The sequence below is a fragment of the Crinia signifera genome, chromosome 2, assembly GCF_055691185.1.
Source record: "Crinia signifera chromosome 2, ASM5569118v1, whole genome shotgun sequence".
NCBI classification, from domain to species: domain Eukaryota; kingdom Metazoa; phylum Chordata; class Amphibia; order Anura; family Myobatrachidae; genus Crinia; species Crinia signifera.
In genome coordinates, this window is record NC_139218.1 from 99,733,157 (window position 1) to 99,759,652 (window position 26,496).

The 26,496-nt window shown below is 44.5% G+C and overlaps 1 protein-coding gene across 7 annotated transcripts in view; it reads left to right on the forward strand.

Moving 5' to 3' along the window:
- The window catches only part of LOC146058800 (uncharacterized), a 508,052-nt gene that overhangs the window by 132,503 nt on the left and 349,053 nt on the right, over positions 1-26,496 (forward strand). For all 7 annotated transcript variants that reach the window (XM_083171028.1, XM_083171024.1, XM_083171022.1 and 4 more), the window contains one exon: positions 20,157-20,244. In XM_083171028.1, the coding sequence (XP_083027154.1) occupies positions 20,157-20,244 (88 nt within the window). The remainder of the gene's footprint in view (positions 1-20,156; positions 20,245-26,496) is intronic.

Consider the following 26,496-nt stretch of genomic DNA (forward strand, 5'->3'; position numbering starts at 1 on the left):
CCTATTGAGGTGTCGTTCTAATGGTGTCGATGTAATGGCTGTCGATGTAAGTGCTGTCTAACAATAGTCCGGATACCGTGGTGGTCGCGGGGGTCCCGCGAATCGCGGGAGGGGGGTCGCGGGGGTCCCGCGAATCGCGGGAGGGGGGGTTCGCGGGGGTCCCGCGAATCACGGGAGGGGGGGTCGCGGGGGTCCCGCGACTCGCGGGAGGGTGGAAAGCGGGGGTCCCGCGACTCGCGGGAGGGTGGAAAGCGGGGTCCTGCGAATGGCGGGATGGGGGGTCACGGGGGTCCCGCGAATCGCGGGAGGGGGTCGCGGGGGTCCCGCGAATCGCGGGAGGGGGGTTGCGGAAGTCCCGCGATTCGCGGGAGGGGGGGTCGCGGAGGTCCCGCGATTCGCGGGAGGGGGGGGTCCCGCGAATCGCGGGAGGGGGGGTCGCGGGGGGTCCCGCGAATCGCGGGAGGGGGGTCGCGGGGGTCCTGGCAGAGGTAGGGTAGGGATGTGCAGGAGTAATGGTGGATGGTGGCTGTGGAGTAATGGTGGATGGTGGGCGTGTACTGTAGCCCTGGCTGGGCAGGGGGAGGTGATGTCAAGGGGGTGGAACGTTAGACACATGAAAGTGAAACTGTTCTACACATGAACGTTCTCCACAGGGGTTGAGTGACAGATCTGGCTAAATATATAAGAGATTGCGACGAGAAGATCCAGGGGCTTAATTAGATATAGTGTAGGCCTCAAGACAAAAGTTTATAATCGCTCTTATGTACGGCACCACCCAATGATGTAAAATGTATATAACACATGTAACTTTGACAGAAAAGGGGGGGCACTCTCATCTTTGGGGCCCATACCAGCTGCACTCCTTGCTGCTATAGTAGCTATGCCCTTGGGTTTCACTACTCCTGTTTTTGAATATCCAAGCACATTTGACCTGCTGTTGAGGGGGAAATAGCAACACCATCTTGGTGGAGTGGTTGGACCTCCTTGGCAGGATCAGGATTTCATGACAATTCAGTCCGTGGTGCTTTGTAAATTCCTCCCATTAGTGCTCTTGAAACTATGGAGTGCCTAATAACTTTCGCCACTGTACCACAGATGACCGCTTTTCTCAAGTCCACATCAGCAGAACCCTTAATACATGCCTTACACAATCAGAAACTGGAACACTTGTGTTATAACTAGTAAATGTAGGTATAAAGATATAATAGATGCTATGTTCTCAGCTGAACATACATTGCATCCCCCAAGTGTGTTGGTAAGGTTGTTGAAGACCTGCAAAGGATGCTTTTATTAATATAAAATACTGTTACCTAAGAGAATAATCTGGATAGTCAGTGCATACTGTAGCTACTGTATGTCATGACCTTTGCACTTAATTGCACTGTTGTTTTAATCTTCTTACTAATCTTGAGATTTGCTGAGTGCATCAAGGAGTAATTACCATAGATAATTTGCACAGGGACATACAGGTGGCTCACACATTTGTCCATGTGATATAAAGTACATTAAATATATACTGTAGATATAGGTACTTGTGGAGTATCACGGCTCACCCGATGTGCATTGCATGCTAAAAAATCGCATCGCATGCGGTCAAATCGCATGCGTTGCGATGCGATCGCATGCGTTTTTGCACTGAAATGCATCCAAATGCATTGAAATGTGCAGCAAACATGTTAAATGCCCCCAAATGTCATTTTTTAGAGTGTACCACCCCCACTATCAACGCCAACCCGAAGCGTGGCGAGCGCAGCGGTACGCGTCCTACGACCTTTTCATACCCCCACTATCCACGTCGGCGTGGAGTTGAGAATAGAATAGTGTGGCGAGCGCAGCGAGCCACCGAGCCCGAAGCGGTATACGCGGGCTTCACAGGTGTCCGCGTGCGCTCGCCACGCTTCGGGCTCGCTGCGCTCGCCACACTATTCTATTCTCAACTCCACGCCGACGTGGATAGTGGGGGTATGAAAAGGTCGTAGGACGCGTACCGCCGCCCCTCGCAGGCTCGCTGCGCTCGCCACGCTTCGGGTTGGCGTTGATAGTGGGGGTGGTACACTCTAAAAAATGACATTTGGGGGCATTTAACATGTTTGCTGCACATTTCTATGCATTTGGATGCATTTCAGTGCAAAAACGGATGCGATCGCATCGCACCGCATGCGATTTGATTGCATGCGATGCGATTGCATGCGTTTTTTTGCTAAAATAGCTTAAAAACTGTAAAAATCGCATCTCATCGCATGCCATCTCATGCCACTACATTTGGCATGCGATGGGAGCCGTGATACTCCACAAGTACCTATATATATATATATATATATATATATATACAGGATTCGATGGGACCGGCACTCCAGGCTGAGAGAGTGTACTGGCGCTGGTGCCTTCACAGCTGATGGTGCAGCAAATTGTAGACCAACGTTTCAGTGCTCTCTTTATTGGCACTATCGTCAGGATATATCCTGACGATAGTGCCAATAAAGAGAGCACTGAAATGTTGATCACCTACAAAGACACTGTATTGTCGTTATTTCTTCTTGAGAAGCTGAGTGCCGCACCTATCCCGAGTCTATATATATATATATATATATATATATATATATATATATATATATATATATATATATATATGCACTGTTTACCTTGACAAAGGGGTACCTTATGCCCCGAAACGTTGGTATGCTATTTTTGCACTAATATACGTTTTTGAAAATTCCCAGAGTGCCGCTGTCTGCTTCTTTGCCTACTCCTGCACAACTGTTCCGGAAGGCACCTGGGTCCCTGACCAGCTGGGGGAGTGCCAGGTCAACACACACCTTGCTATATATATAAATATATATATATATATATGCAAAAGAATGGAGAAGCGCACAATGAGCAAGGTAAAATACAGTTCCTTTACTGATAATATATGCTCACATACATGTGGGTTAGGATATAACAGCTTGCCAAGCTTGTGGTGTGATGTCGGAACGGACCAGTTCGCAGGACACGGGCGCAGGGGATACTCGGTCTCAGACAGCCTCTCACGCTGGAATATGCCGGTCTCCACGCTCCGTCTCGATCTCCGTCTCCGACCAAACACACAGGATGACGTTCTAGCGTCCACCGTATAGGCCACGCCCAACGCGTTTCAACCGAAGTCTTCGTCAGGGGGTGTGTCAGGTCCTGAGTCTAGCAGTCTTATAAAGCCGGCTAATTGCACATCACAGCTGATTCACTTAATCACAATACAAATCATGTGTATCACATCCAACTCGTATGTAAGCCACAAATGAATTCATACAATGTTAAAATCACATCTCATATGTAACACAGCTTACTATACAAAAAAACAACTCACTATAACAAAATTTAATACATATATAAAACAATATATTAGAAAAATACAAAAAAATGTATAAAGATATAAGAAAAATACATATGAAATTCTCAATAATATTCTAGTATCATAAAAAACATTTAAATATAAAAAATACATATATAAAATGCACTTTTGTATGTAAATAATCTACTTGATTACACCGGTCCCAAATTCTCTAGTTCTGCAGTGTACTCAAGAGTTTATCTCAGCTTTTGCAGACTTCAGCTTACAAACTGCTTTACTGTATCTTCAGTAGAAGTCTGTTACTGCTGCAGCACTTTCCTGAGGCTGATTGTGCACCTGTGCACTTTCCTCAGACTGTGGGAGTCTGCACAGGTGCACAATCAGCCTCAGGAAAGTGCTGCAGCAGTAACAGACTTCTACTGAAGATACAGTAAAGCAGTTTGTAAGCTGAAGTCTGCAAAAGCTGAGATAAACTCTTGAGTACACTGCAGAACTAGAGAATTTGGGACCGGTGTAATCAAGTAGATTATTTACATACAAAAGTGCATTTTATATATGTATTTTTTATATTTAAATGTTTTTTATGATACTAGAATATTATTGAGAATTTCATATGTATTTTTCTTATATCTTTATACATTTTTTTGTATTTTTCTAATATATTGTTTTATATATGTATTAAATTTTGTTATAGTGAGTTGTTTTTTTGTATAGTAAGCTGTGTTACATATGAGATGTGATTTTAACATTGTATGAATTCATTTGTGGCTTACATACGAGTTGGATGTGATACACATGATTTGTATTGTGATTAAGTGAATCAGCTGTGATGTGCAATTAGCCGGCTTTATAAGACTGCTAGACTCAGGACCTGACACACCCCCTGACGAAGACTTCGGTTGAAACGCGTTGGGCGTGGCCTATACGGTGGACGCTAGAACGTCATCCTGTGTGTTTGGTCGGAGACGGAGATCGAGACGGAGCGTGGAGACCGGCATATTCCAGCGTGAGAGGCTGTCTGAGACCGAGTATCCCCTGCGCCCGTGTCCTGCGAACTGGTCCGTTCCGACATCACACCACAAGCTTGGCAAGCTGTTATATCCTAACCCACATGTATGTGAGCATATATTATCAGTAAAGGAACTGTATTTTACCTTGCTCATTGTGCGCTTCTCCATTCTTTTGCATACTTACCTTCGCTGGACCCTGGTTGAGTCCTGGAGAATAGCTGCACACTACGTGGGAAGCATACATACTCATTCTGAAGTTGTGCGCAGTGGTATTGTTTTTGTATATATATATATATATATACTGTAGTGTATATTTGCATTAAATGTTACTAGAATTGCAAGTGAACAAGTGTGTGTAGAGAACTGTGTACAGAAGTGGGCAAGTGGAGAACCAATCGGCTTCTAGTTGGTAATTATTATTTTGTACATTATTTAAAGTGATAGGTAAAAGCTGATTGGTTGCCATGTGTCCAGTAATCCACTCTTTAAAAACTTCGATACAGCTTCCCATAAATCCAGACTTTATTAAATGTTTTTGTTGTGTTATATTTTGGGGTTATACATTTTGTTTATTAAACATGATTTAGAATGTAATTGATAGTCATCTTTAAAACTATTATTGTAAGATGTAAATATATGTTATATATTACCAGTCGTGGTTTTTACCTATGGGCAGCAGGACTGCAGACCCCCCCCCCCCCAGTCTGTGAGACTGCACTGGCTTCACTGTGAATGGCAATTACTTCCTATTGGAAGCATAACCTGCCAGTCACCCAAGGTAGTCCCATTGTTCCCCAAAGCAGCCCATAGAACCAGGGGCATGCGCAGTACCTACGTTGGCACTGTGCATGTGCCTGTCATCTGTACTGCACAGATATTGGGACCGTGATTTCATATCACAGTCAGCCCATAGAACTGGCCACATGCACAGTACAGAGGTCTGTACTGCTCATGCAATAGTCCCGGCACCTGTCAACATTGTATAGGCTCCGGGAATGCTGCGGCAAGGACCTGAGGAACATCAGTGGTGAGGACCAGGAGGAGCAGTGTGTGTGGGTGGGTGGCGGGGTGGGGTGGTGGGGGGGGGGGGGGGGCGTGGGGGTAGGAGCCACCACTGTGTATTGCCAGCTTAACATAAAGTTTGCTGTTCCTAATGAGATACATACATAACTCCATATATACATAACACCATATATGAATACATTGGGAGGGGTGTGCATTTTATATCATGCTGTAATGCAGTAGCTCCCAGATGTTTTTGAATCACGGCACTCTAAACTCTCTAGAGCAGGAGTCTTTAACCTTTAAGACAGTGTGGGCCACATTAAAAAATTCAGCAAAGCCCGAGGGCCACTAAGCTCTACTGTGGTATTTAGCACAGCTCTTAATAGATAGACAGCACAGCCCCCACATAGATAGTTGGCACAGCTGCCCATACACATAAACCCTGCCCCCTATATATAGTCAGCACCAGGGCTATTTCTAAACAATTAGGGTCCCAGTGCGAACAGAATAGAAATGCATCCCCCCATACATAATTCGGTATTAAAGAAATTGCGTTGACCTAAGGCGCGCGCTCCCAAAAAGGGGTGTGGTCTAATTATAAGGGGCATGGGGTAATTATAAGAGTGTGAACTAGCAGGAAAACAATTACCTGACACCTCACTTTTGCAACCTGCATGACCAGACATTGGTTACCGCAGGAATGGTTGTTGTCCTTCCACGCTTAAGTTGGCTGTCTAAAGGCCGCACAGTGACATATAAACATGAAGGCCCATTACACCATGATGCCCATTACACATTATGCCACACACCATGATGTCCATTACACAATATGCCACACACCGTGATGCCCATTGCACAATATGCCACACACCGTGATGCCCATTGCACATTATGCCACACACCATGATGCCCATTGCACATTATGCCACACACCGTGATGCCCATTGCACATTATGCCACACATCGTGATGCCCATTGCACATTATGCCACACACCATGATGCCCATTGCACATTATGCCACACACCGTGATGCCCATTGCACATTATGCCACACACCGTGATGCCCATTGCACATTATGCTTCACACCATGATGCCCATTGCACCTTGCACTATAAGGCCACCAATACTCCTGCTTATGCATATGATGCCCCCAGCAGTGCCTCTCACAAAATGCCACCAGTAGTGTCCCTCATAAAATGCCACCAGTAGTGTCCCTTATAACATGCCACCAGTAGTGTCCCTCATAAAATGCCACCAGTAGTGTCCCTCACAAAATGGCTTAGTATTGCCCTCCATAGTCAGCACATTGGACAGCATGCCAGCCCTCCCTTAGTCAGCACCACATTGCACTGCCAGCCCTCCTCCCCCATAGTCAGCACCCTCCCCATACACAGGGCCACATTGCACTGCCAGCCCCACCTCCCCCATAGTCAGCACCACATTTCAGAACAGCCACCTCCCCACCCCATGTCCAGCACAACATTGCAAAAGGCAGCCAGCTCACCTCTCCCCCCCCCCCACATAGTCAGCAAAGAAAACATTGTAGAGAGCCCACCCTCCCCCCTAGTCAGCACCGCGTTAGCGAGTCGGCTTCAACCTTCCCTAAGATACCTGCCTTAATCTTAGTGTCCCTGGCAGAGGGCTGCTGCTGGCGGCGGCGGCTGTCTTCACTTGAAAGGAGCAGGCAGGGACGGGTTTGCGGCGTCAGAGGCTGGCGGCGGGGTGCGCAGCGTCAGAGGCTGGCGGCGGTTGTCACTCCCGGCTGTCTTCTCTGAAAGTGCGGGACGGGTGCGCGGCGCCGGCATCAGGAAATACACAACGGGCATGTCTGCACACAGTCCCGCCTGCCCCAGCCAGCACATCCACCTCCGCCGCGTCCCACTGCTAAGGGACTAGGTTTTTTTTTTTTAACAGCTTTTTTTTTAAAATTTAAACGGCATTAACTGGCGGGCCAGTAAAAACAACTTGGCAGGCCACTCGTGGCCTGCGGGCAACGGTTTGAAGACCCCTGCTCTAGAGTATCAGAATTTTTTTCATGACACCGCTAGGAGAAAGATTTTAATTGAGAAATTTAGAAAAAAGTATAATATTAAGTACAATAAATTGTAATTTGTATGTCATACTTAGGTTTAATTATGTGGTGAAGGACAAGACTCACTTCTGTTTTTTTTTCACATATTCTATGATTGGCAGCCACCAGCACTGTTTTTTGCCTATAACTGTACATTGAACTTAAATAATTTGAATTGTCCTGGACTGCTAACCCAAGGCACCCCTGCAAGTGTCCTAAGGCACACCAGGATTCCACGGCACACAGACTACTTAACTGTCTGTGCCCTAATACATCTATCCCTGTGATTTTCAACCACTGTGCCTTGAGCTGTTCTCAAGTGTGCCACCAGATCTAAAGATGCTCAAACCAGTTTACAGCCACCACCAGTTTAACTGTTATTTACTGGTCTCTTCTTTTCATGTAAAAGGGCCAATGTATTTTACTTTTGTTAACTGTGGGAATAGGGTGAATGTTTTTTTTTTTATATGGGGCCAATAGGTTTGTTTTTTTTCCTGTGGGGACCAATGTGTTTTGTCCTGTGGGGATCTCATGGTGTGCCTTGGCAATTTTAAAATCTTATTTAAAAAGTACAATCTTTTGTTTATGCTTTTAACAGGCATAGGCTATTTTTCAGTATGTGCTTTAAGAGTTCTACCATCCATCACCTCTGCAACCTGTCATATATAAGTGTTCTAAAAGCTACACAATTATGGTAATCTGCCTTCACCACAACTGCGGGTCACTTTTATTTTTTTTTATATGTCTGCTCCCTTTACATTTCTATTTCAGGTATAAAATTGTACCAGTGGTAGGGATTGCGTGCTGTCGTGAGGTGTAGCGCTAAGCAGCAACTAAGACAGGGGTAGTCCGTCACAATAAAACAGCAATAAAAAGAAAGGAATGTAGTAACACTATAATAATCACTGAGGAGGTTAAAGATCTGAAAGTTTTAATAATAATAAAAAAACTGATAAATTAAAAATACCACATCTTAAGAAAAAAGCTAAATTATAACTGTTGTATATGACAATCTGTTCCTATGAAGCTGCCAAAATGGAATCAATGTCCACAAGTGTTAGGTGTGGATTCCTGCAATAGGTATATAGTCCCCTTAGGGGTATAGTTATCACATTTTCACTGCTGGAGGAGTTGATCCTAGATAGTAAGCATAACAGCAAAAATCTTTAGTCCATATGGCAGGTGCAGGAGTCCTTAACACTCTACCAAGTCCATATGGTGGAATGCAGCAATATATACTCCTGTCTTCCCAGCTCCCTCTTTCCATATCCAGCAAGTTTGAAACCGATCAGTGTCCCTGCAAAAATTGCTTTCACTTTTTGTTATGACATTATTTAGCACACAAAGGAGTCATTTGGTCTGTCCAGTGGCCTCTAGTGGTCACTGGAGGTACAGGTGTGGAGCAGTTAGCCGTTTTCTATATATAATATAGATGGAGTCTAGTCCATATCATCAGAGGTAGTATTGACAGACCATACTGTGCACAGTGGCGTAGCTACGTTTTGGGCGCCCCCCCGTCGCCGCCCTGCCGAGCACCCCTACCCCGCCGCCCATGCAAACCCCCCCTCAATCCCCCACAGCCTTACCTATCGCGCTGGTCATGGCGGCTCCGTTCTTCTGCTGAGGACCACCAGAAAATGGCCGCCCCCATACAGCAGACAGTTTCAGAGAACCATTTTGTGGTGGTCCTCAGCAGAAGAACGGAGCCGCCGGGACCAGCGCGATAGGTAAGTCTGCGGGGGATTGAGGGGGGGTTTAACTATAGCACCGCAGCCCCCGGCGCCCCCACATGCACAGCGCCCCCCCGCGGTGGCGGGGGCTGCGGTGCTATAGTTTCGCCCCTGACTGTGCAGCTTTGTCAAAGATAGGATCTGAGTGTCTGTTGAGACTATGGGCCTTATTCTAGTTTTCTTAGAGGCAAATTCCTTCTTAGATGGAAAAAATTATGTGCACTGCAGGGGGGCTGATGTAACAGGTGCAGATAGAGTTCGATTTGGGTGAGTTATCTTGTTTCTGTGCATACTGACTGCTTTATTTTTACACTTTAATATAGATCTCACTTTGAAGAAAAAACCCCACCCAAATTTAACTCCCTCTGCACATGTTATATCTGCCCCACCTGCAGTGCACATGTTTTTTCCATCTAAGAAGGAATTTGCCTCTAAGAGTGAACTAGAATAAGGCCTTATATACCTCTACTGCAATTGCTGACAATATGCACCTCGCGGCTCTGCTCCTCCCCCAGCTCAACCCTGTTCCATATAATACTAGTACCTGAAGCATGACAATGTGTGGAGGCACTGTAGTAGTGTCTTATTAAAGTTGTCCATTTCTTCTATGCTATCATGAGGAAATCATAAAAACCCAGAGTTAATTCTCCATTTAGGTCAATAAGAACAACACAATGCAAGAACAATGTTATAGCTACTGAATAAACCGTGTTTACAGAGTCAGATATTACATATATGAATCCATTACATAACATATTCATATAAAGAAGAAAAGGTATACTTTGGGCCCTAAAGGTGCTGAGGATATGGCAGTGTCATTCTAATCGTCATGCCCCACCCCTACAGAATAGTGCAGTGTGTATGTGTGTGTGTGTGTGTAGGCGTGTGTTTTATTATAACCAATGTAATTTTCAGGGGCGTAGCGCCAATATTTGCGCCCCCCCTCCTCCCTAAATTTGGCGCTGCCCCCCCTTCTTACCATGCCTCCCCCGCCGCGTCTGTATTCCGCCGGGAGTCGGGACCGCATATCTACTAATCTGCGTCCCGGCGCCTGGCTCCTTGAGTCAAATGTCCATTACAAAATGGCCTCCTCCTTAAAGCAGACCATTTGTAAGGATGCTAATGGAGGCCATCGCTGCCTCCTCTGGCATCTTAAAAAACGGTCTGCTCTAAGGAGGCGGCCATTTTGTAATGGACATTTGACTCAAGGAGCCAGGCGCCGGGACGCAGATTAGTAGATATGCGGTCCCGACTCCCGGCGGAATACAGACGTGGCGGGGGAGACAGCGGCCGGGGCACAGCAAGGGGTGGAGGGCAGTGGCCGGTGCCAGCATCCGGCGCCCACGCAGCCCCCGCTCCCCCAAGCAGCAGCGGGGGCTGCCTCACGCTATCTACGCCACTGGTCATTTTCTATGTGAGTGACCAATTTAAGGCAGTATAACACTTGTTTTATGGTTGCAATTATATTTTTGTTCTGCTATGGAATGGATATTCTTAGACATTGAAGTTCATCTTTTTATAAAGATGTCCCTGTCTGACTCTTCAGACTAAGCTATTGGAGATCTCGCACTGCTCTGTGTTTCAGACTTGATGCCAGAAGCGAAAATTAGTAATTTGATCTATTGTTCCAGTCCCTCTATCACTACCGGACAGTTCCCATTTTTTGGCTGTGGGCCCATGATGTTTGTTATATATATAGTGATTTGCTTACAGCTCTTAAGTATATTATGAGATATTACAGGGTGTGATTTCCTGCTAACCAAATTAGTGTTTATAGCTTCTGACCAGTCAAATACATTCTTTGTCTGCCCTGACGACTGTGTCATTTTAAACTAGATTATTCCCTGAGAAACAGACATTTTGCATTTCATGCTCAAAGGTCGTTTGCCTTTCTAACCAAATCTTGTTCCCCTGAAGATGACTTAGGGGTATATTCAATGCCGGTGGTGAGCCCCTGATGGACAGCTATATGGCGAGCAGTGTCGATAGCTCGCCATCAGAGTATTCAACAGCCTCCCCTTCACTCACCTTTTCTATCTTACCTGTTACATCCAGGCGAGGTGGAAACGGCAAGTGCATCAGGTAACAGCTGAGCTGCCAATGAGAACCAGCGCAGAGACAGCTATATGCTGTATTCCGGTTTTTAGTGTAGAAGTCGGAAGTGTGTTGGGGCCCCAAATGTGTGGGAGTTCTGGAACAACTGCCCCTGTCGCTCCACCTATATTCTGGTCCTGTCACCAATGTTTAATAGGTTATCTCTGACTGCTGAGCTTGACCCTGATATCAATTCTATAGCGGATGTAAAACACAAATTATATGGATAACTGGTGGCAAATACATAATTTTGTTTGGAGAATAAGTCAATTATTTACCTTATAACACACAATGGCCGGTCTTCCTGAAAGTCAAAGAGTAGCAAAGGTTTCAGGAATTTATAATCTATTCTTCAGGTATGGATCCTAGCACAACCACCTTCCCTTTCTATTTTTAAAGGGAAATTTCATAACATTTTTCAGATGGACTGGCTTTGAGATTTTTCGAGTCTTGGGAGAGTTATATTATAGCCCGCATGATTGCATCATTGTAGCCACGGCCCCTGCCATGCAATGACAATATTACAGGCATTGCTTAGAGGTGGACAGGGCTACAATGAAGTGATCTGTGTCATTTAGTCCCACAGACCCCTCCCCCTGTGTCATTTGGTCCTACAGACCACAGGGATCACAGGAGACTGCCAGCAATATAGGTGGATTTGCCCCCTATTCTGGAGGGCCTGGAGGAGAACCCAATTTTCTGGAGCCTCCTGGCCATGCCGGGAGGATTGGCCGAGAGGACCTTGTTATTAGTACGGATGGTGTAATGGTTAGCATTACTGCCTCACAGCGCTGAGGTCATGGGTTCGATTCCCACCATGGCTCTAACTGTGTGGAGTTTGTATATTCTCCCCATACTTGCGTGGGTTTCCTCCGGGTACTCCGGTTTCCTCCCACAATCCAAAAATACTGTATAATGGTAGGTTAATTGGCTCCCAACAAAATTAACCCTAGATTGTCTGTGTCTGTGTGTGTACATGTGGTAGGGAATATAGATTGTAAGCTCCACTGGGGCAGGGACTGATGTGAATGTTCAAATATTCTCTGTAAAGCGCTGCGGAATATGTGTGCGCTATATAAGAAACTGTGGTACTTGTGAGTTATCTGGGCGTCCGATTTCTAAATCGGGTCGAATCGGGCACATCGCATCGCATCGCATGCGACCATCGGATGCGATGCGATGCGATGACCCGATTTTTCCATAGGAATCAATGTTAAAATGGACTGAGTCCATTTTAACATGGAATTCAATGGGAAAAAGGGGTTCTTTTCATACCCCTACTATCCAAGTGGGCATGGAGTTGGATATAAACCTGTGGCGAGCGTAGCGAGCCACCGAGCCCGAAGCGTGGCGAGCGTAGCGAGCCCCGCGAGGGGACACCGAATACCGTCCCCTCGCGGGGCTCGCTTCGCTCGCCACGCTTCGGGCTCGGTGGCTCGCTACGCTCGCCTCAGGTTTATATCCAACTCCATGCCCACTTGGATAGTAGGGGTATGAAAAGGACCCCTTTTTCCCATTGAATTCCATGTTAAAATGGACTCAGTCCATTTTAACATTGATTCCTATGGAAAAATCGGGTCATCGCATCCGATGGTCGCATGCGATGCGATGCGATGCGATGCGATATCGCATCGCATCGCATCTGATTGTATGCCTTAACTTAAGGCATACAATCAAAAAATCGGCAGCCCAGATAACTCACAAGTACCGAAACTGTTAATAAATAAATAAATTAGGGTTGATTTCTGTAAACACTGGTTTATCGTAATCTGTTATATTCTTCTGACTTGAATGCAATGCAGATAGGATTTCCATTTCTGTACCATAACTTACATATCCAAAACACAAAGTGTGTTTGACTTCAATCTGTTTTGTAGGTACTTCCTCATGTTTGCAGCCACAGCTTACACCAGTTACGTTAGCTGCTGTTAGAATTGCACCATTTCCCCCTCGTGGGCCTTGCTTTGCTCACCACACTTCGGGATCGGTGTCCCGCTCCCCTCCACTTCGCTCAGCACAACTTTACTAAAGATAATAGATAGTGGCGTGGACACAGGAGGGTGGTGCGGGTTCCGTAGCGTAAGCTGTGGGTGCAAAGATGAGGAAGTACTGTTTTGTATGTAACGGAATATGGTTCTCAACAAATACATGATGCAAATGTGATACTTCAATATTAAAAAATATATATTTATACTAAAACAATCCTACCTTTAACCTTTTACTGCACCTAAATGGAGATCTGTTTTAAGGTATATTGGAATATCTCAGTTCACAGCTATTCAGTCCCTGGTTCATCGGGAATCGGGTAAACGTTTCCAATCAGACGAGCAGCATGTATCCAGCCATGTCCGCCTGTCAGGCGTGGTTAACTGCAGAGGGGAGGGGGTTGGAAAGGGTATTACTGATTCCTCTATGGAAACGGTATCTCAGCTGTGCGGCACATAAGATTCTAGTTCTGCTTCACTCTGTGGAGTGGAGAGAGACTGTGCTACCTTTGTACCTCTGATCTGTGAACACCAGGCCAGCAGCTTTTATGCACTAATATTTTTAATAAATATTGTACTGAGAGAATATATGAGAGATCTACCTTGAATATTTGTGAGTACGGTACGAACCGACCCGTTTTATTGCTGAGAGTCACCCTACACTCCTGATGGTCTTAACCTATTAAAGATACCTTGATGTGCTTGTGTACCCCTCACACTGTGCGAGTGAGGGTACACCATTTAATATTAGGATACTCCCCTTTGATCATATTATTTTGGGACATTTCAATCATTGCCCCTTTTTTATTTTCTTCTTTCCCATGTGAAATGCCATGTGAACCTTCTATGATTGGATTTGCTTGCATTCAGAGGACGTAAAGAAGTTTATTGTGGACAAACGAGATTCCAGCGCCTATACACATAAATACTGTGCGGAGTGGTTTGGCTAAAGAATATGGGCAATGGTGTGTCATGAACATGAATAGAACTAATCTAGTTTAAAGCTATACACCTTTTGGCATGTAGCAAAAGAAAACTTAACATACTCATAATAATGCGTTCTCTTTCCAGCTGCGTTCCCAACAGTATATGAATAGGAGCTAAATCCCCTGGAGACAGAGGAATCGATTATCTGCTTTACCATTCCAAAAATATGTAATTACTAAAAACATTATATTCTTATTGTGTTAATAAAAAAAAATAATCCTTATACAGTAATTGTCTTTGAAGTTGTCTCTGCAGGACCCCAGCATTAAGTACAGACTGAATTCACTGTTAATTCCGCACTTTGTAATTTAACTAAAGGTTGACAAGTAAGTGTAAGTGGCGCTCTGATAGCGTCTCCTGACAGGTCTCTTTGTTTTCCTCTGAAGGGCACAATTAGTAAAATAATAGAGGATTGCATGTTTTCATTGACTGCTACTAACTGTTCTGCTCTGATGGATGGCAGAAACACAGATGGAATAAGGTGACACACTGAGAACATTTGTGCATAGTGATCCATCCTGGTAACTGAAACCAGGGAACTAAAAATACTCTGTAAACAAACATATCAACAAGCTAACAGGAGGTCTGAACTGATTCGACCTTTCGCAAGTGTTGTCTGCTACTCCATTGGGTCTTTGAACACGTAAGATTATATAAGGGGTTTCTGCTACTCATTTTTTTAGTTATCAGTTTCCATAGAATTTTTTTACATACCTCCTAACTGTCCCGTTTCCTAAGGGTCCCTCCTTGGGTTTATCTAATGTTGGGAGGTCTGCATAAGCACCATAAAGTACTTTGTTTTCTATATATTTTCAAATGGGGCATAGTCAAGCCTCCTGTCATTAGGCCATGTCCATGAAAAGTACCTGTGCCCGACCAGGCACTCTACTACCTGAAAGTAATCAAGGGTAGAAAATTGGGTCTACCCTCCCGGGATTGTGGGTAACCCTCCCAGATCCCGTTGCCCCCCCCCCCCCCCCCCCACAGCAGCTTTAATATCCCACGGTTTGAGGCTTTTCGGGAAGAAGCGGGGCTAAAGATGCAAATCCCATCATTGATCTCTGCCCCCTCCTTGAAGACCAGCGGATTTCGGTATTTGCAGTACTGGAGCGGGGCTTCATGACGTCTACATCAGGCCCCGCCACCAAAGTGCTGAGAATCTCCTCTCAGGGTTTCTCCCAGAGAGGAGACTTTAAAAGTGGACAACCCTGAAGTAATCTACATAAACAATATATGGTAGTGCATTATGGTGGTGCTGTACTTGAAAAACAAATACTGTTGTATATATGTGTTGGAAGGAACTGCTCTGTTTATAAGGTCTCTGACACTGACTATGAAGATGTCCCAAGATCATGAGATATTAAGATGAAGAAACACTAGAAACTGGAGTTGAAATCCTATTTGCTTCTTCTCAGTTCTTCTTACTACCTAGAATTTAAAGTGTGTAGAGGATATATAGTGTAATACTGTAGCTGTTCAGGAGATGTTTTTCAAGCAAAGCAGTTTTGCATTTCAGCCATCTGTTAATATCATTTTAATAAAGCTGTGGATTGACAGCATTATTTTTGACCATTAAACTAAAAAAGTTTTTTTTTTTTTTTTTCAAACATTGGAAATATATGTGCAGATAGGCAGAGCACTGCTGGCTTGGCACTGCCCCATAGGCGAATCTAGGGGGTGGTCCGGGGGTGCACAGGACCACCCATTAGCATTTTGTAGCTGAGGGATAGGGCTTTCCAACGAGCCCAGCCCCGTGTCTCCAGCCCCCTGGGAACCGGAGATACTGCCAGGCAAAGCTGGAACGTTTTTCCCATAAGATAACATGGGACCCGCTAATTCAAACCCCCACCCAGTTCAACGGCTGCCAGTTCCCCCTTCGGCATCACTGAAGCTCAAGGTTGATCTCAGTCTAACCCAAATCGCTTGGCCTTCAATCTGATACCAGGCTGAATCCATATGGGTTAATTGGTTCCAGGGATATTGAGGTTAAACCGTTTTTTTTTTTTTTTTTTTTCATTTCTTAAATGTAATTTCATGACTGTTTATGTTCTTTGAGGGCAGATTTCTCTGGAACCAAACAGCCCAGTTTCACGGGACCAAAATCATTCGAAGCCAACTCAAAAGTTCTTCAATATGATACTGGTCTCATGTAAATGGGTCTGTTGGTTCCAAAGATATAGCTGGTTGGTTAAAGGGGGGTAGGGAGAGGGGAGTGGTTGTCTCTCCCCCTCACACCAGAAAATGCAGGGACTAGGCTGGTGTATAAGGGGTCAGCCTGGGAATGTCCCTGCATGATCCTGGGACCATATTCCCGGGTAAATCCCTGCATTTTCTGTTTTGAAAGGGGTATTATTTCAAACAGCCGTGACCTGCAATGCTATGAATATAGCCGGGCAGCCCCCTGCTCTCTGCCCAGCTGTCAATGACTGTCACCCCTGCAGCTTCCGCTCCGATTCTTCTCCCCGCTTTCACCTCAGCCCGCCCCCCCCCCCTTTAATCATGTGGTGCCCGCGCCCGGCATGCTCCCCCGACGGCACGCACAACAACAGCGCACACAATATTTCAAATGTCCACTCGGCTAGAGGGGACACCAGGAGGGGAGTGGGAGCGTGCTCTGTGCTGCGCTCTGCTCCTCTCCCCATAGATGCAGCTGCACCGCTCTCCAGCTCATATAAAAATTTACAGTAAGTGGCACTTTTGGGGGCATCTTAAGGGACGCTACAAATGGCGGTATGTGGGGGCATTACGCATAATGTGTGGCTTAATGTGTAAGGGACATTACGGTGAGCAGCATCATGTGTAAGGGGCATTATGTGTGCAGCAGCATGTGCAAGGGGCATTATGTGTGCAGCATCATGTGTAAGGGACATTATGTGTGCAGCATCATGTGTAATGGGTACTATGGTGCGCGGCATCATGCGTAATGGGTACTATGGTGTGCGGCATCATGTGTAATGGGTACTATGGTGCCATCAAGCAAGAACCCCCTAGCAATGAGCACGTAGGTAAGCAGCACTTATGTGGCAAATATGTAATGGGCATTACGGTTTGTTATATAGTATGTAATGGGCATCATGATGTGTGGCACAATGTGTAATGGGCATTATGGTGTATGGCCTTATGTGTAAATGGCATTACGGTGTGTGGCTTTATGTGTAATGGGTATTACGGAGTTTGCTAAAATGTGTAATGGGCATTACTGTGTATGGTCTAAAGTGTAATACCACACCCCTTTTTGTGATACCACGCCCCCTTCCCATGAGGCCACGCCCCCTTTTTGACGCCGCGCAAAGGTCCCCCTGCTATTGTGTCTGGATCTGGGACCACCCATTACCATAATTCTAGATTCGCCTATGCACTGCCCTGATAGCATAAGTTATAAAATACCCCCCTCTGACTGCACAACATTTAAATCTCTGCATGGTCTTGAATCTGCACCATTTCCCAGCACTTTAGCAAGTATCGTAGCTCCAGTGGCGTAGCTAGAAATTTTCCTCTCCCCTGCTAAAAAATTCTGGCGCCTCCCCAAGAAGGGGTGAGGCGTTTGACTATGGGCGCCACTGGCTGAGCTGACAGGCGACCCAGGCAGCAGTGAGCACTGAGCATATTTACGGGGCAGGGACCCGATCATTAAATATACACTGCGCTGGGTCCCCGCTCATTAGATATGCACGGAGCAGGACCAGCTCAGCGCACACTGCTGCCTCAGTCGTCCTTCTGTTCAGCCAGCGGCGCCCACCACAGACCCCACTTGTGCCACTCCCCCAAGCCACAGCAGGGTCTGCCACATATGTAGCTACGCCACTGAGTAGCTCTTACTAACTGCTTTGGGGCTCATCTACATTTGGATAAAAGATTCCTCTCAGATGTAGCAGTACACATCGACACTTCTAGGTGCCATGTAAACAATCTCTCCATATATGGAACTAGACACGCCCTTTGGATGGAGCATGACAAGCCCCCTCAATGGTGCGCTGTGCAAAATTCTACTACCAACTATAATCTCCCTGAAACTAGTTTTCGAATGTAGGCAAGTAAGTGTAAAAACCAGACCGCATCCAATATGTGAGGTCCACTTGTGAGTTGTGGGGTATACTATAAAGTAGAAACATAGAAACATAGAAACATAGAATTTGACGGCAGATAAGAACCATTTGGCCCATCTAGTCTGCCCTTTTTTACCCTTCAGGTAAACTCAACCCTTTTTAATCCTTATTTCTTTGTAAGGATATTCATATGCCTATCCCAAGCATGTTTAAATTGTTCTACTGTCTTAGCCTCTACCACCTCTGATGGGAGGCTATTCCACTTATCCACTACCCTTTCTGTGAAGTAATTCTTTCTAACATTTCCCCTGAACCTACCTCCCTCCAGTTTCAGTGCATGTCCTCGTGTTTTATTACTTGTTTTCCTTTGAAGAAAATTTCCCACCTGTACTATGTTAAAACCCTTGATATATTTGAAGATTTCTATCATGTCCCCCCTTTCCCTTCTCTGCTCCAAACTATACATGTTAAGATCTTTTAGTCTATCCAGGTAAGTTTTGTGATGTAGGCCATGAACCATTTTAGTTGCCCTTCTTTGTACACTCTCCAATGTATTTATATCCTTCTGAAGATATGGCCTCCAGAACTGGACACAGAAGGGGACCGGCTTCCCTGGCTGCTGCCTCCCCCCCCCATCCCCCCGAACCCAGGTTTCCCGCCGTTGACCTGCAGGGTGCCTAGCGCCCCACCCCCTTATCCTGCTCCGGGGGCCATTTTGGCCCCCTGCGCTCCCTTAAAGCGGGAGAGGGCGACTTACCAGCACCCTGCTCTGGTCAACGAAATAATGGAAACCTGACGACATAGTTTGTGGCAATTAAAATGGTCACAGCTTTATTTCACAAATCCATAATCATAACCAAACACTTTTGCAGGGCAAGGGATAGAAAGGGGAGCGGTGCGCTCTGTTCCTGCTAATGTGGTACCCCTGGGACGTGTCCGTTCCACCGCCATGGGTACGCGACCACGCCCGCTACCAAGTTGGTACCGCCTGGGCCGTGCCAGTCACCACCATGTGACTCACGTGAACACGCCCCTTACACGCTATGGGCCGTGCCAGTCACCACCATGTGACTCACGTGAACACGCCCCTTACATGCTATGGGCCGTGCCAGCCACTGTCATGTGACTCACGTGAACACGCCCCTTACCATTATGGGATCAGCTACCATCCGCACCTCACCCTACCTGGCACGCAACCCGTATGGCCCCTGCCGTATTAATGCTGGAACCAGGCGTGCGGCCGCCTAATGGTGAGTATGCGAGGCATTCTGTAACTCCCCTACATTTCCTGCCTTGTGCACCGCTCCCTCCCCGCCACACGAGATTCCCGGCGCGCCGGGTACCGAAGCCCCCACCCTGCCCTAGCAACACCACCTTCCTCCGCAACTTATGCACTTTGCTGCTCCTCGCCTGCGCTGCATGGGACTCCTCCATCGGACTGTGACCGTTCCCCACTGGTTGCCCCCCAGTAACCTCATGCCACCCGGATCGTGCAAATGCGTCTGAAAAACACAATCACCATATGGCCCTTGAAATACATTTAAATGCTGCTGCTATGCTGATCTTCCCAGCAAGACACTCATTTGCCTGCAGCTCCACTCTGCCGCTCCACATTGGCTATTAATAAAAAAATTATAAAAACAACAAAAATCCCAAAACATTCTTCATATTTGTTTACAACACAGAATCTACTTGGATTTATTTATTAAAACTGATCAACACAAAATAGTGTAAACATTTGTGTTATTTGTTTTACTAATATAATATTTAATATCATGTGAATGCTCAGTTTCTATAAATAGGTATTTGTGGTTGCATCTGCTGTTTTAAATGACCCACGGCAATATATATTCTTATAAATGTAAATATTTTCCCTTATGTTTACCCTTTTGTTACAGACTGGTGTGCCTTAGCCTGGGTCTGCTGCATTACTCTTAACCTGTATCTGAATGTAGTAAAAGAGATGAGAACAGATCGATTTCAACTGTAAGTTACCTGCTTCTATTTCTTTATTTCAAGGTACAATTGCTATGACAATGGTGATTCCTGTATGCTTACAAACTGTTTTACAGTGCGAATATAAAAACATACATTTATTAAATATATTTCAAAATGTTAAGTAATATTTTATTAGCAGTGGTAACAATAGATGTAGCTTAGGACCTAATTCATGTTTGCACGCAATGTTGATATTCACGCCACTGAGCAATTATGGGCAAGACTGCATGTGTTGTGATCATATTGCACAAGCGCCAAGGTACCTGTGCGATGCCGCTCGCAGTGAGGATTTCATTGCAGAGTGAGTGACAGGAAGTGACAGTTTTGGGGTTGTAACGGGGAATGGCAGGTGTATTCTGGCCATTATCAGGGCGTGTATCTGCCACCGGCTGCAAACTCGTACGTACAAAAACATGGCTGCTACTACTGTGTCCAGTCTGCATAGCCATAGCGCTGCCTTAGCTGTCGATTTTCCCTGTTGCGTATAAGCTGCATATGAGTCACAGATGTAGCGCGTTTGTGGCGACTCTCTTATTTCTGGGCAGCAGCTTCACTTGCCATAAATAGCCATTCTAGCCTAAAAAAAAAGCATTCCAATTGCAGATGCATTTATGTACAACCATGAATTAGGCCCTTAAAGCAGCCTAATGTGTTGTCATTGTAAGAGTTCTGAAACTGCTGTCCTACACTATAGGAACATTAGGTGGTGTGGCATTATGGGATTGCTGATGGTTGTGTAAGTGGTAGTGTATGGATTTAATATGCTAAGGCAGTGGTTCCCAAACTGTGTGCCGTGGCTCCCTGGGGTGCCTCGGGACACATGCAGGGGTGCCGCGGCTTGGTGGTCCAGGACCAACTCAAATTATTAATGGTTAATTATTTAGGAGCAAAACCAGTGCTGGTGGCTGCCAATCATAGAATATGTACAAACAGAAGCAAATCCTGCCCTTTACCACATAACTGCTGCTAAGAATCGCAAATAAACCCAATCTAATTAATTTTGTTGGACCTAGGGGTGCCGTGAAAAAAATTCTGATTCTCTAGGGTGCCGTGAATCAAAAAAGATTGGGAACCTCTGTGCTAAGGTAATTACCTCCATTCTCCAGAAACAAGAACTCCATTGTAGCACAATGATAAAGTGACTAACTGTCTTCTTTTCGGGAGGGCAGCCCTTCTTTTGTAAGTTTTGTCCTCCCTCGAAAAGTGTCCTCCTTTTTTGCCCTTAAAAACATTGCTGCGGATGAGGCTTCTGCGATCAGAGCTCTCTTATCATGCAGTGATGTTCCTTTCTCAGGCTCAAACAGTAGTTTCTGCATGTGCACAGAAGCACTGTACGCGGCCATAATATAATAGCCACTTGGGAGCTACTGCATACACCCGCCTGCCCGCAACAGCACCCTGCAGCTCCAAGTCCAGACCCCAAACTAACTGTGCAGTATGCCCAGCCCAGGCCCAGTCTCGGAGGAGAAGGTAACTCAGGGCAACATATTGGAGATGGGGGCAGCAGAGAATGGGGAAGGGTGGGGGCAAGATATGTGTAAAAATGTTTTAAATGGGGATGTACAAAATGGGGTTCGCTTTTATTTTTTACTGACTGGGTTTGTGGTCCACGCCCCCAAATGTCAGACACGCGCCTATAACACACATTGCTGTCCCGCCTGCCGTAGATTGTAAATTGGGAGGTATGGGTTGCTGGGGGCTCAAAGCATATGCTTGCACCTGGGCCTATGAGACGCTAGTTTCCCGACTGCTAGTCTATTTGGGTTTGCTCCTTTTTCTTTAATTTACAATATATATTTTTCTTCAATTTATTTGTGTTCTTTTCATTGTAAAAAGTTGGTCACCTTTACAATGAGGCCCTTTTATATCCTCATTTGGTACACCTGCAATATATAGGTTATATATTTACCCTCTGTGTTGTTTGTTGTTTATGTACCAATTCAATATTTTATACCTATTTTTCTTACATTACTATAGGAACTGACAGTAAATTTTACATTTTAAAAACAAAGTAATACAGTAATAGTGATCATATTGAAATGTAGCAATGTATGAAAGTAGAACATTAGCTAAATCAAAATAAGTCCTAAAGGTGTGTTCAAGGGCTAACTTCCTTTGTACTTCTCGGACCCGATAATTAAGGTTCTGCCTAAGGCAGATAGAGATTTAAAATTGCCAGGATCCTATCGCCCAATCTCTCTGCTAAATGCAGATTATAAAATCTACACAAAAATTTCAGCAGAGAGATTGAAGCCGATAATTCCGTCTATTATACATAAAGACCAGACCAGATTTATATCTGGCCGACATTCGACCACGAATGTTCGTAGGGTCTTGCCGGCTATTCAACAGTCTAAAAATAGAACAGATAATACAGATAGTCCCCAAATGGTTCTCACAGTCGATGCCGGAAAACCGTTTGATTTAGTCCTGTGCCCTCATTTATTTAGAACGTTATCACTATTTGGTTTTCCCCCGAAAATTCATAGCAACAATTAAAACAATATATACTGCTCCCAGGTCTGCTATAACTTGCAATGGTCTACTGTCCCAATATTTCCAATTGGGTAGGGGAACGCGCCAGGGATGTCCCCTGTCTCCCCTACTATTCGCGATAGCAATAGAACCCCTGCCAACAGCAATTAGACTATCCCCCCTTATACATGGAATCAAAATTCAATCAGAAGAATTGAAGGTGGCGCTATTCGCCGATGATACTCTTATTTTTATATCTAAACCAGAACAATCTATACCAGCATTATTACACCTTATTGGTTCATTCGGGGAGATCTCGGGGTACAAGGTAAATTTATCCAAGTCAGAAATAATGATGCTAGGAGGGGCGAGCCCGCTGTCCTTGCAACAAGTGAATGTCCCTTTTGCCTTCACAGAGTCCCATTTTAAATATATCTGGGAATCCAGATTAGTCCTGATTTATCAAAAATGTACAAATTAAATTTCACACATATTATAAACTCTATAGAAATAAAGCTGACAGCGTGGAGAGATCTTCCTGTCTCACTACTGGGTAGGTTGGCAATAATAAAATCGATCATCTTCCCAAAGATTTTCTATGCTATGCAAATGAATCCTATAAAGTTGACTCAATTGGATATGGCTCGTCTTGAGTCCATGTTCTCTAAATTTATATGGCAGGGAAAATGTCCAAGAATAGCAAAGTTAAAACTGCAGTCCTCTAGGGAAAAGGGAGGTTTTGGATTCCCAGACTTAAAGGTGTACTCTATGGCAATTATTTTTCCGATATGCCTCGGACTGGATATTAAATAAAGCCTCGTATACAGATCCTGACCTGGACCGGGCTGTCTTTCACCCGTTTTTCACTGGAGCCTTAATCCAGTCAAAGGGATCAGATATCTAATTTAGAATTAAGTCAAATATATTATTTGGCGACACCTATGCCATGTGGTTAATGATGAATAAAAAATGTTCGAGAAATCCTTACTCATCTCAGTTTATGTCATCCGTTATGCACTGAATGGAGAGATAAAGGATTGGATTTATCCTGTCGAGTATTTGATCCAGGGGGATGTATGTATACATTCTGCTGTCTCTCACAGTTATATAACCTCCCACATACACATTTTTTGTTTACTTACAGGTACGACAATTTCTTACCTCTATGAAAACCCCAAGCTTATTAATGAAAGGTCCAATACCCATAACTCAGGTTACTTCTGTAGATTTGCTTCTTTATTACCTATTATTCAAAAGCTATAAGATAAGATATCTAGACGCACTTCTTATAGAAGGGAAATCCTTGGGTAACTCACAATGGCAAGTGTTACTACAAAAATGGTCAAAAGATATCCCCCATATTACCCAACTAGAGGATATCATTGGGATCCAGTCGCATTCACTTAGGGTGTTAAAATCTGTCTATTTGCAGGAGGTTTTCATGCATACTGTACACAGGGCATATATAACCCCACATAGACGTAGATTTATGGTTCAAGATGAAATGGGGGCGTGTCTGAAATGTGGTACCACCACTGCTAACTTCTCACACTGTATGTGGTCATGTTTTAAAATTCTGAGGTTTTGGTGGAAAGTGTTGAATTTTCTATATGAGATGTTTCAAGTCAAATTCTCCTTCGATCCACTGGCCTTGATGGGCCTGTCCTTTAAAAACTGGCCAACAGATAAACTTGACAAAAACAACCTGTCACTGCTTATAGTGGCATTGGCAGTTGCGAAGAAATGCATACTTTTATTTTGGACTAAGAAATCAGCACCTCAACTGGAGACTCTTAAATGAAAACTCGCACAAATACAATACTTTGATAGGAAATACGCTAAACTGGAGCTTCCCAATGGATCAATCAAATTTATGAAAAAATGGATACCATATATGAACACTATGGACATTGCAATAAAAGCCCATATCCGATCTACGTTTGAAATTGCTTGTTGACCTGGACTGTTGGTTACAGTGAAGATCCTAATCCTTTACTAATACTTATATTATATTTTCTTTCTTTAGTTGAGTCGGAGTACATAAGGTGGTTTAAAGTGAAATACTAAGATGTGCAGATCACGACTCAATATTGTTCTAGATATATAGGTACTGAGCCTCAGAGGCTTAGACTGTTATTCTTGTCTGGATGTGGTATTGTCCCTAGCTTCTAAATCAGGGTATAGGTATACTCTGGTTAATATATGATAATCTGAAAAAATGAGCCCTGATAATTAATAAATAATTAATAAATACTTATTTTATTAATACAAAAGACAGAATATAACAAGCTTCCTATTTCCCCGCCCCCCCCCCCCCCCAACGTAACTTCGTTTTATTTACATTTATATTTTTCAAGTTGTCATCTACCCCTCCAACCCTTCCACAATTTTCCTGTGTTTCCTGCATCTTGTCTTTGTGTTGTCTTTGTCCTTGTCTTTATCTTGCTTAGTAGGGTTGTAACTTCGGATAAGTGAAGTGAAATAGGTATATCGGCTTAGAAACAGGTGATAAATCTGGATACAGCTGGAAAAAGGATGAGATGAGGTATAATAATGTAAACGTAACTATCCAAATGTAAACATAATTATATTCGGATGTCGATATGCGATGATATGTAATCTTGAATACCTAGGTATACTTGTCCAGATTGTTCATGTTTATATGGTAAAAAATTATTTTTGAATAAAAAAATTGTTAAAAAAAAGGTGTGTTCACACTGTGCGATATTTTAAACAATATTGCTAATTTTTGCCCTTCTGAGCGATATTGTTTCAAATATGGCCCAGTGTATACACTACAAACTATAAGAGCACCCATGGGTCGATAAATTTAACTCTGTCAACAAGGACTGAATGTATGGAGTGAGGACACAATGATGTCAGTGTGTATGCACTAGGGATGAGTGGGTTTGGATTAGGGGAATCCGGACACCCCCGAATTTACCTAATCCGAACCCGCTCTCCAAGTCTATTCGGGACTGTGCAAGATCCCGCCGTCGGATCTTGCGAGATCCGGATCATATATATATGCGGCCGGTACCCTTTTTCACTCCAGCTTCGGCGAAGAAGGGTATGCTGTGGTGTGGTGTGGTGTGGTGTCCTGCTGAGTCCAGTCCAGTCCTGCTGTTAAAGTCCAGTGATACTGCTACATAAGTCCAGTACAGTGATATTGCTGCATAAGTCCAGTCCAGTGGTACTACCGTTAAAGTCCATTGGTACTGCTGTAAAGTCCAGTGATACTGCCATTAAAGTCTAGTGATACTCCTGTCCAGTGATACTGCTGCATAAGTCCAGTGGTACTGCCATTTAAGTCCAGGGATACTGCCGTTAAAGTCCAGTGATACTACCATTAAAGTCCAGTGGTACTGCTACAGTTCCAGTCCAGTGATAGTGCTATATACATCCTGCCCAGTGATACTTCATAAAGATAATGGTGAACCAAAAATTTGGAGGATAAAATAGTGAAAGAACAAGAATCACTTCCTCCTAGTGCTGTTGCTGCTGCCACTAGTCATAACAGAACATGAAATGCCATCAACTTCATCTGCCTAGGCCGATGCCCAATGTCATCTTAGAGGGCATGTAAAATCCAAAGGTTAGTAACACAAAGAAAAAAAACAAATGTAAATCGTTTGAGGAGAAACTTAAGCTTGCCAATATGCCATTTACGATAGAATGGCTAAGGCTCTGGCCTATGTTCATGGCCAGTGGTTCAGATTCACACAACAATCTAAGCCCTCCTCCCCCCCTACTAGAAAATTTAAG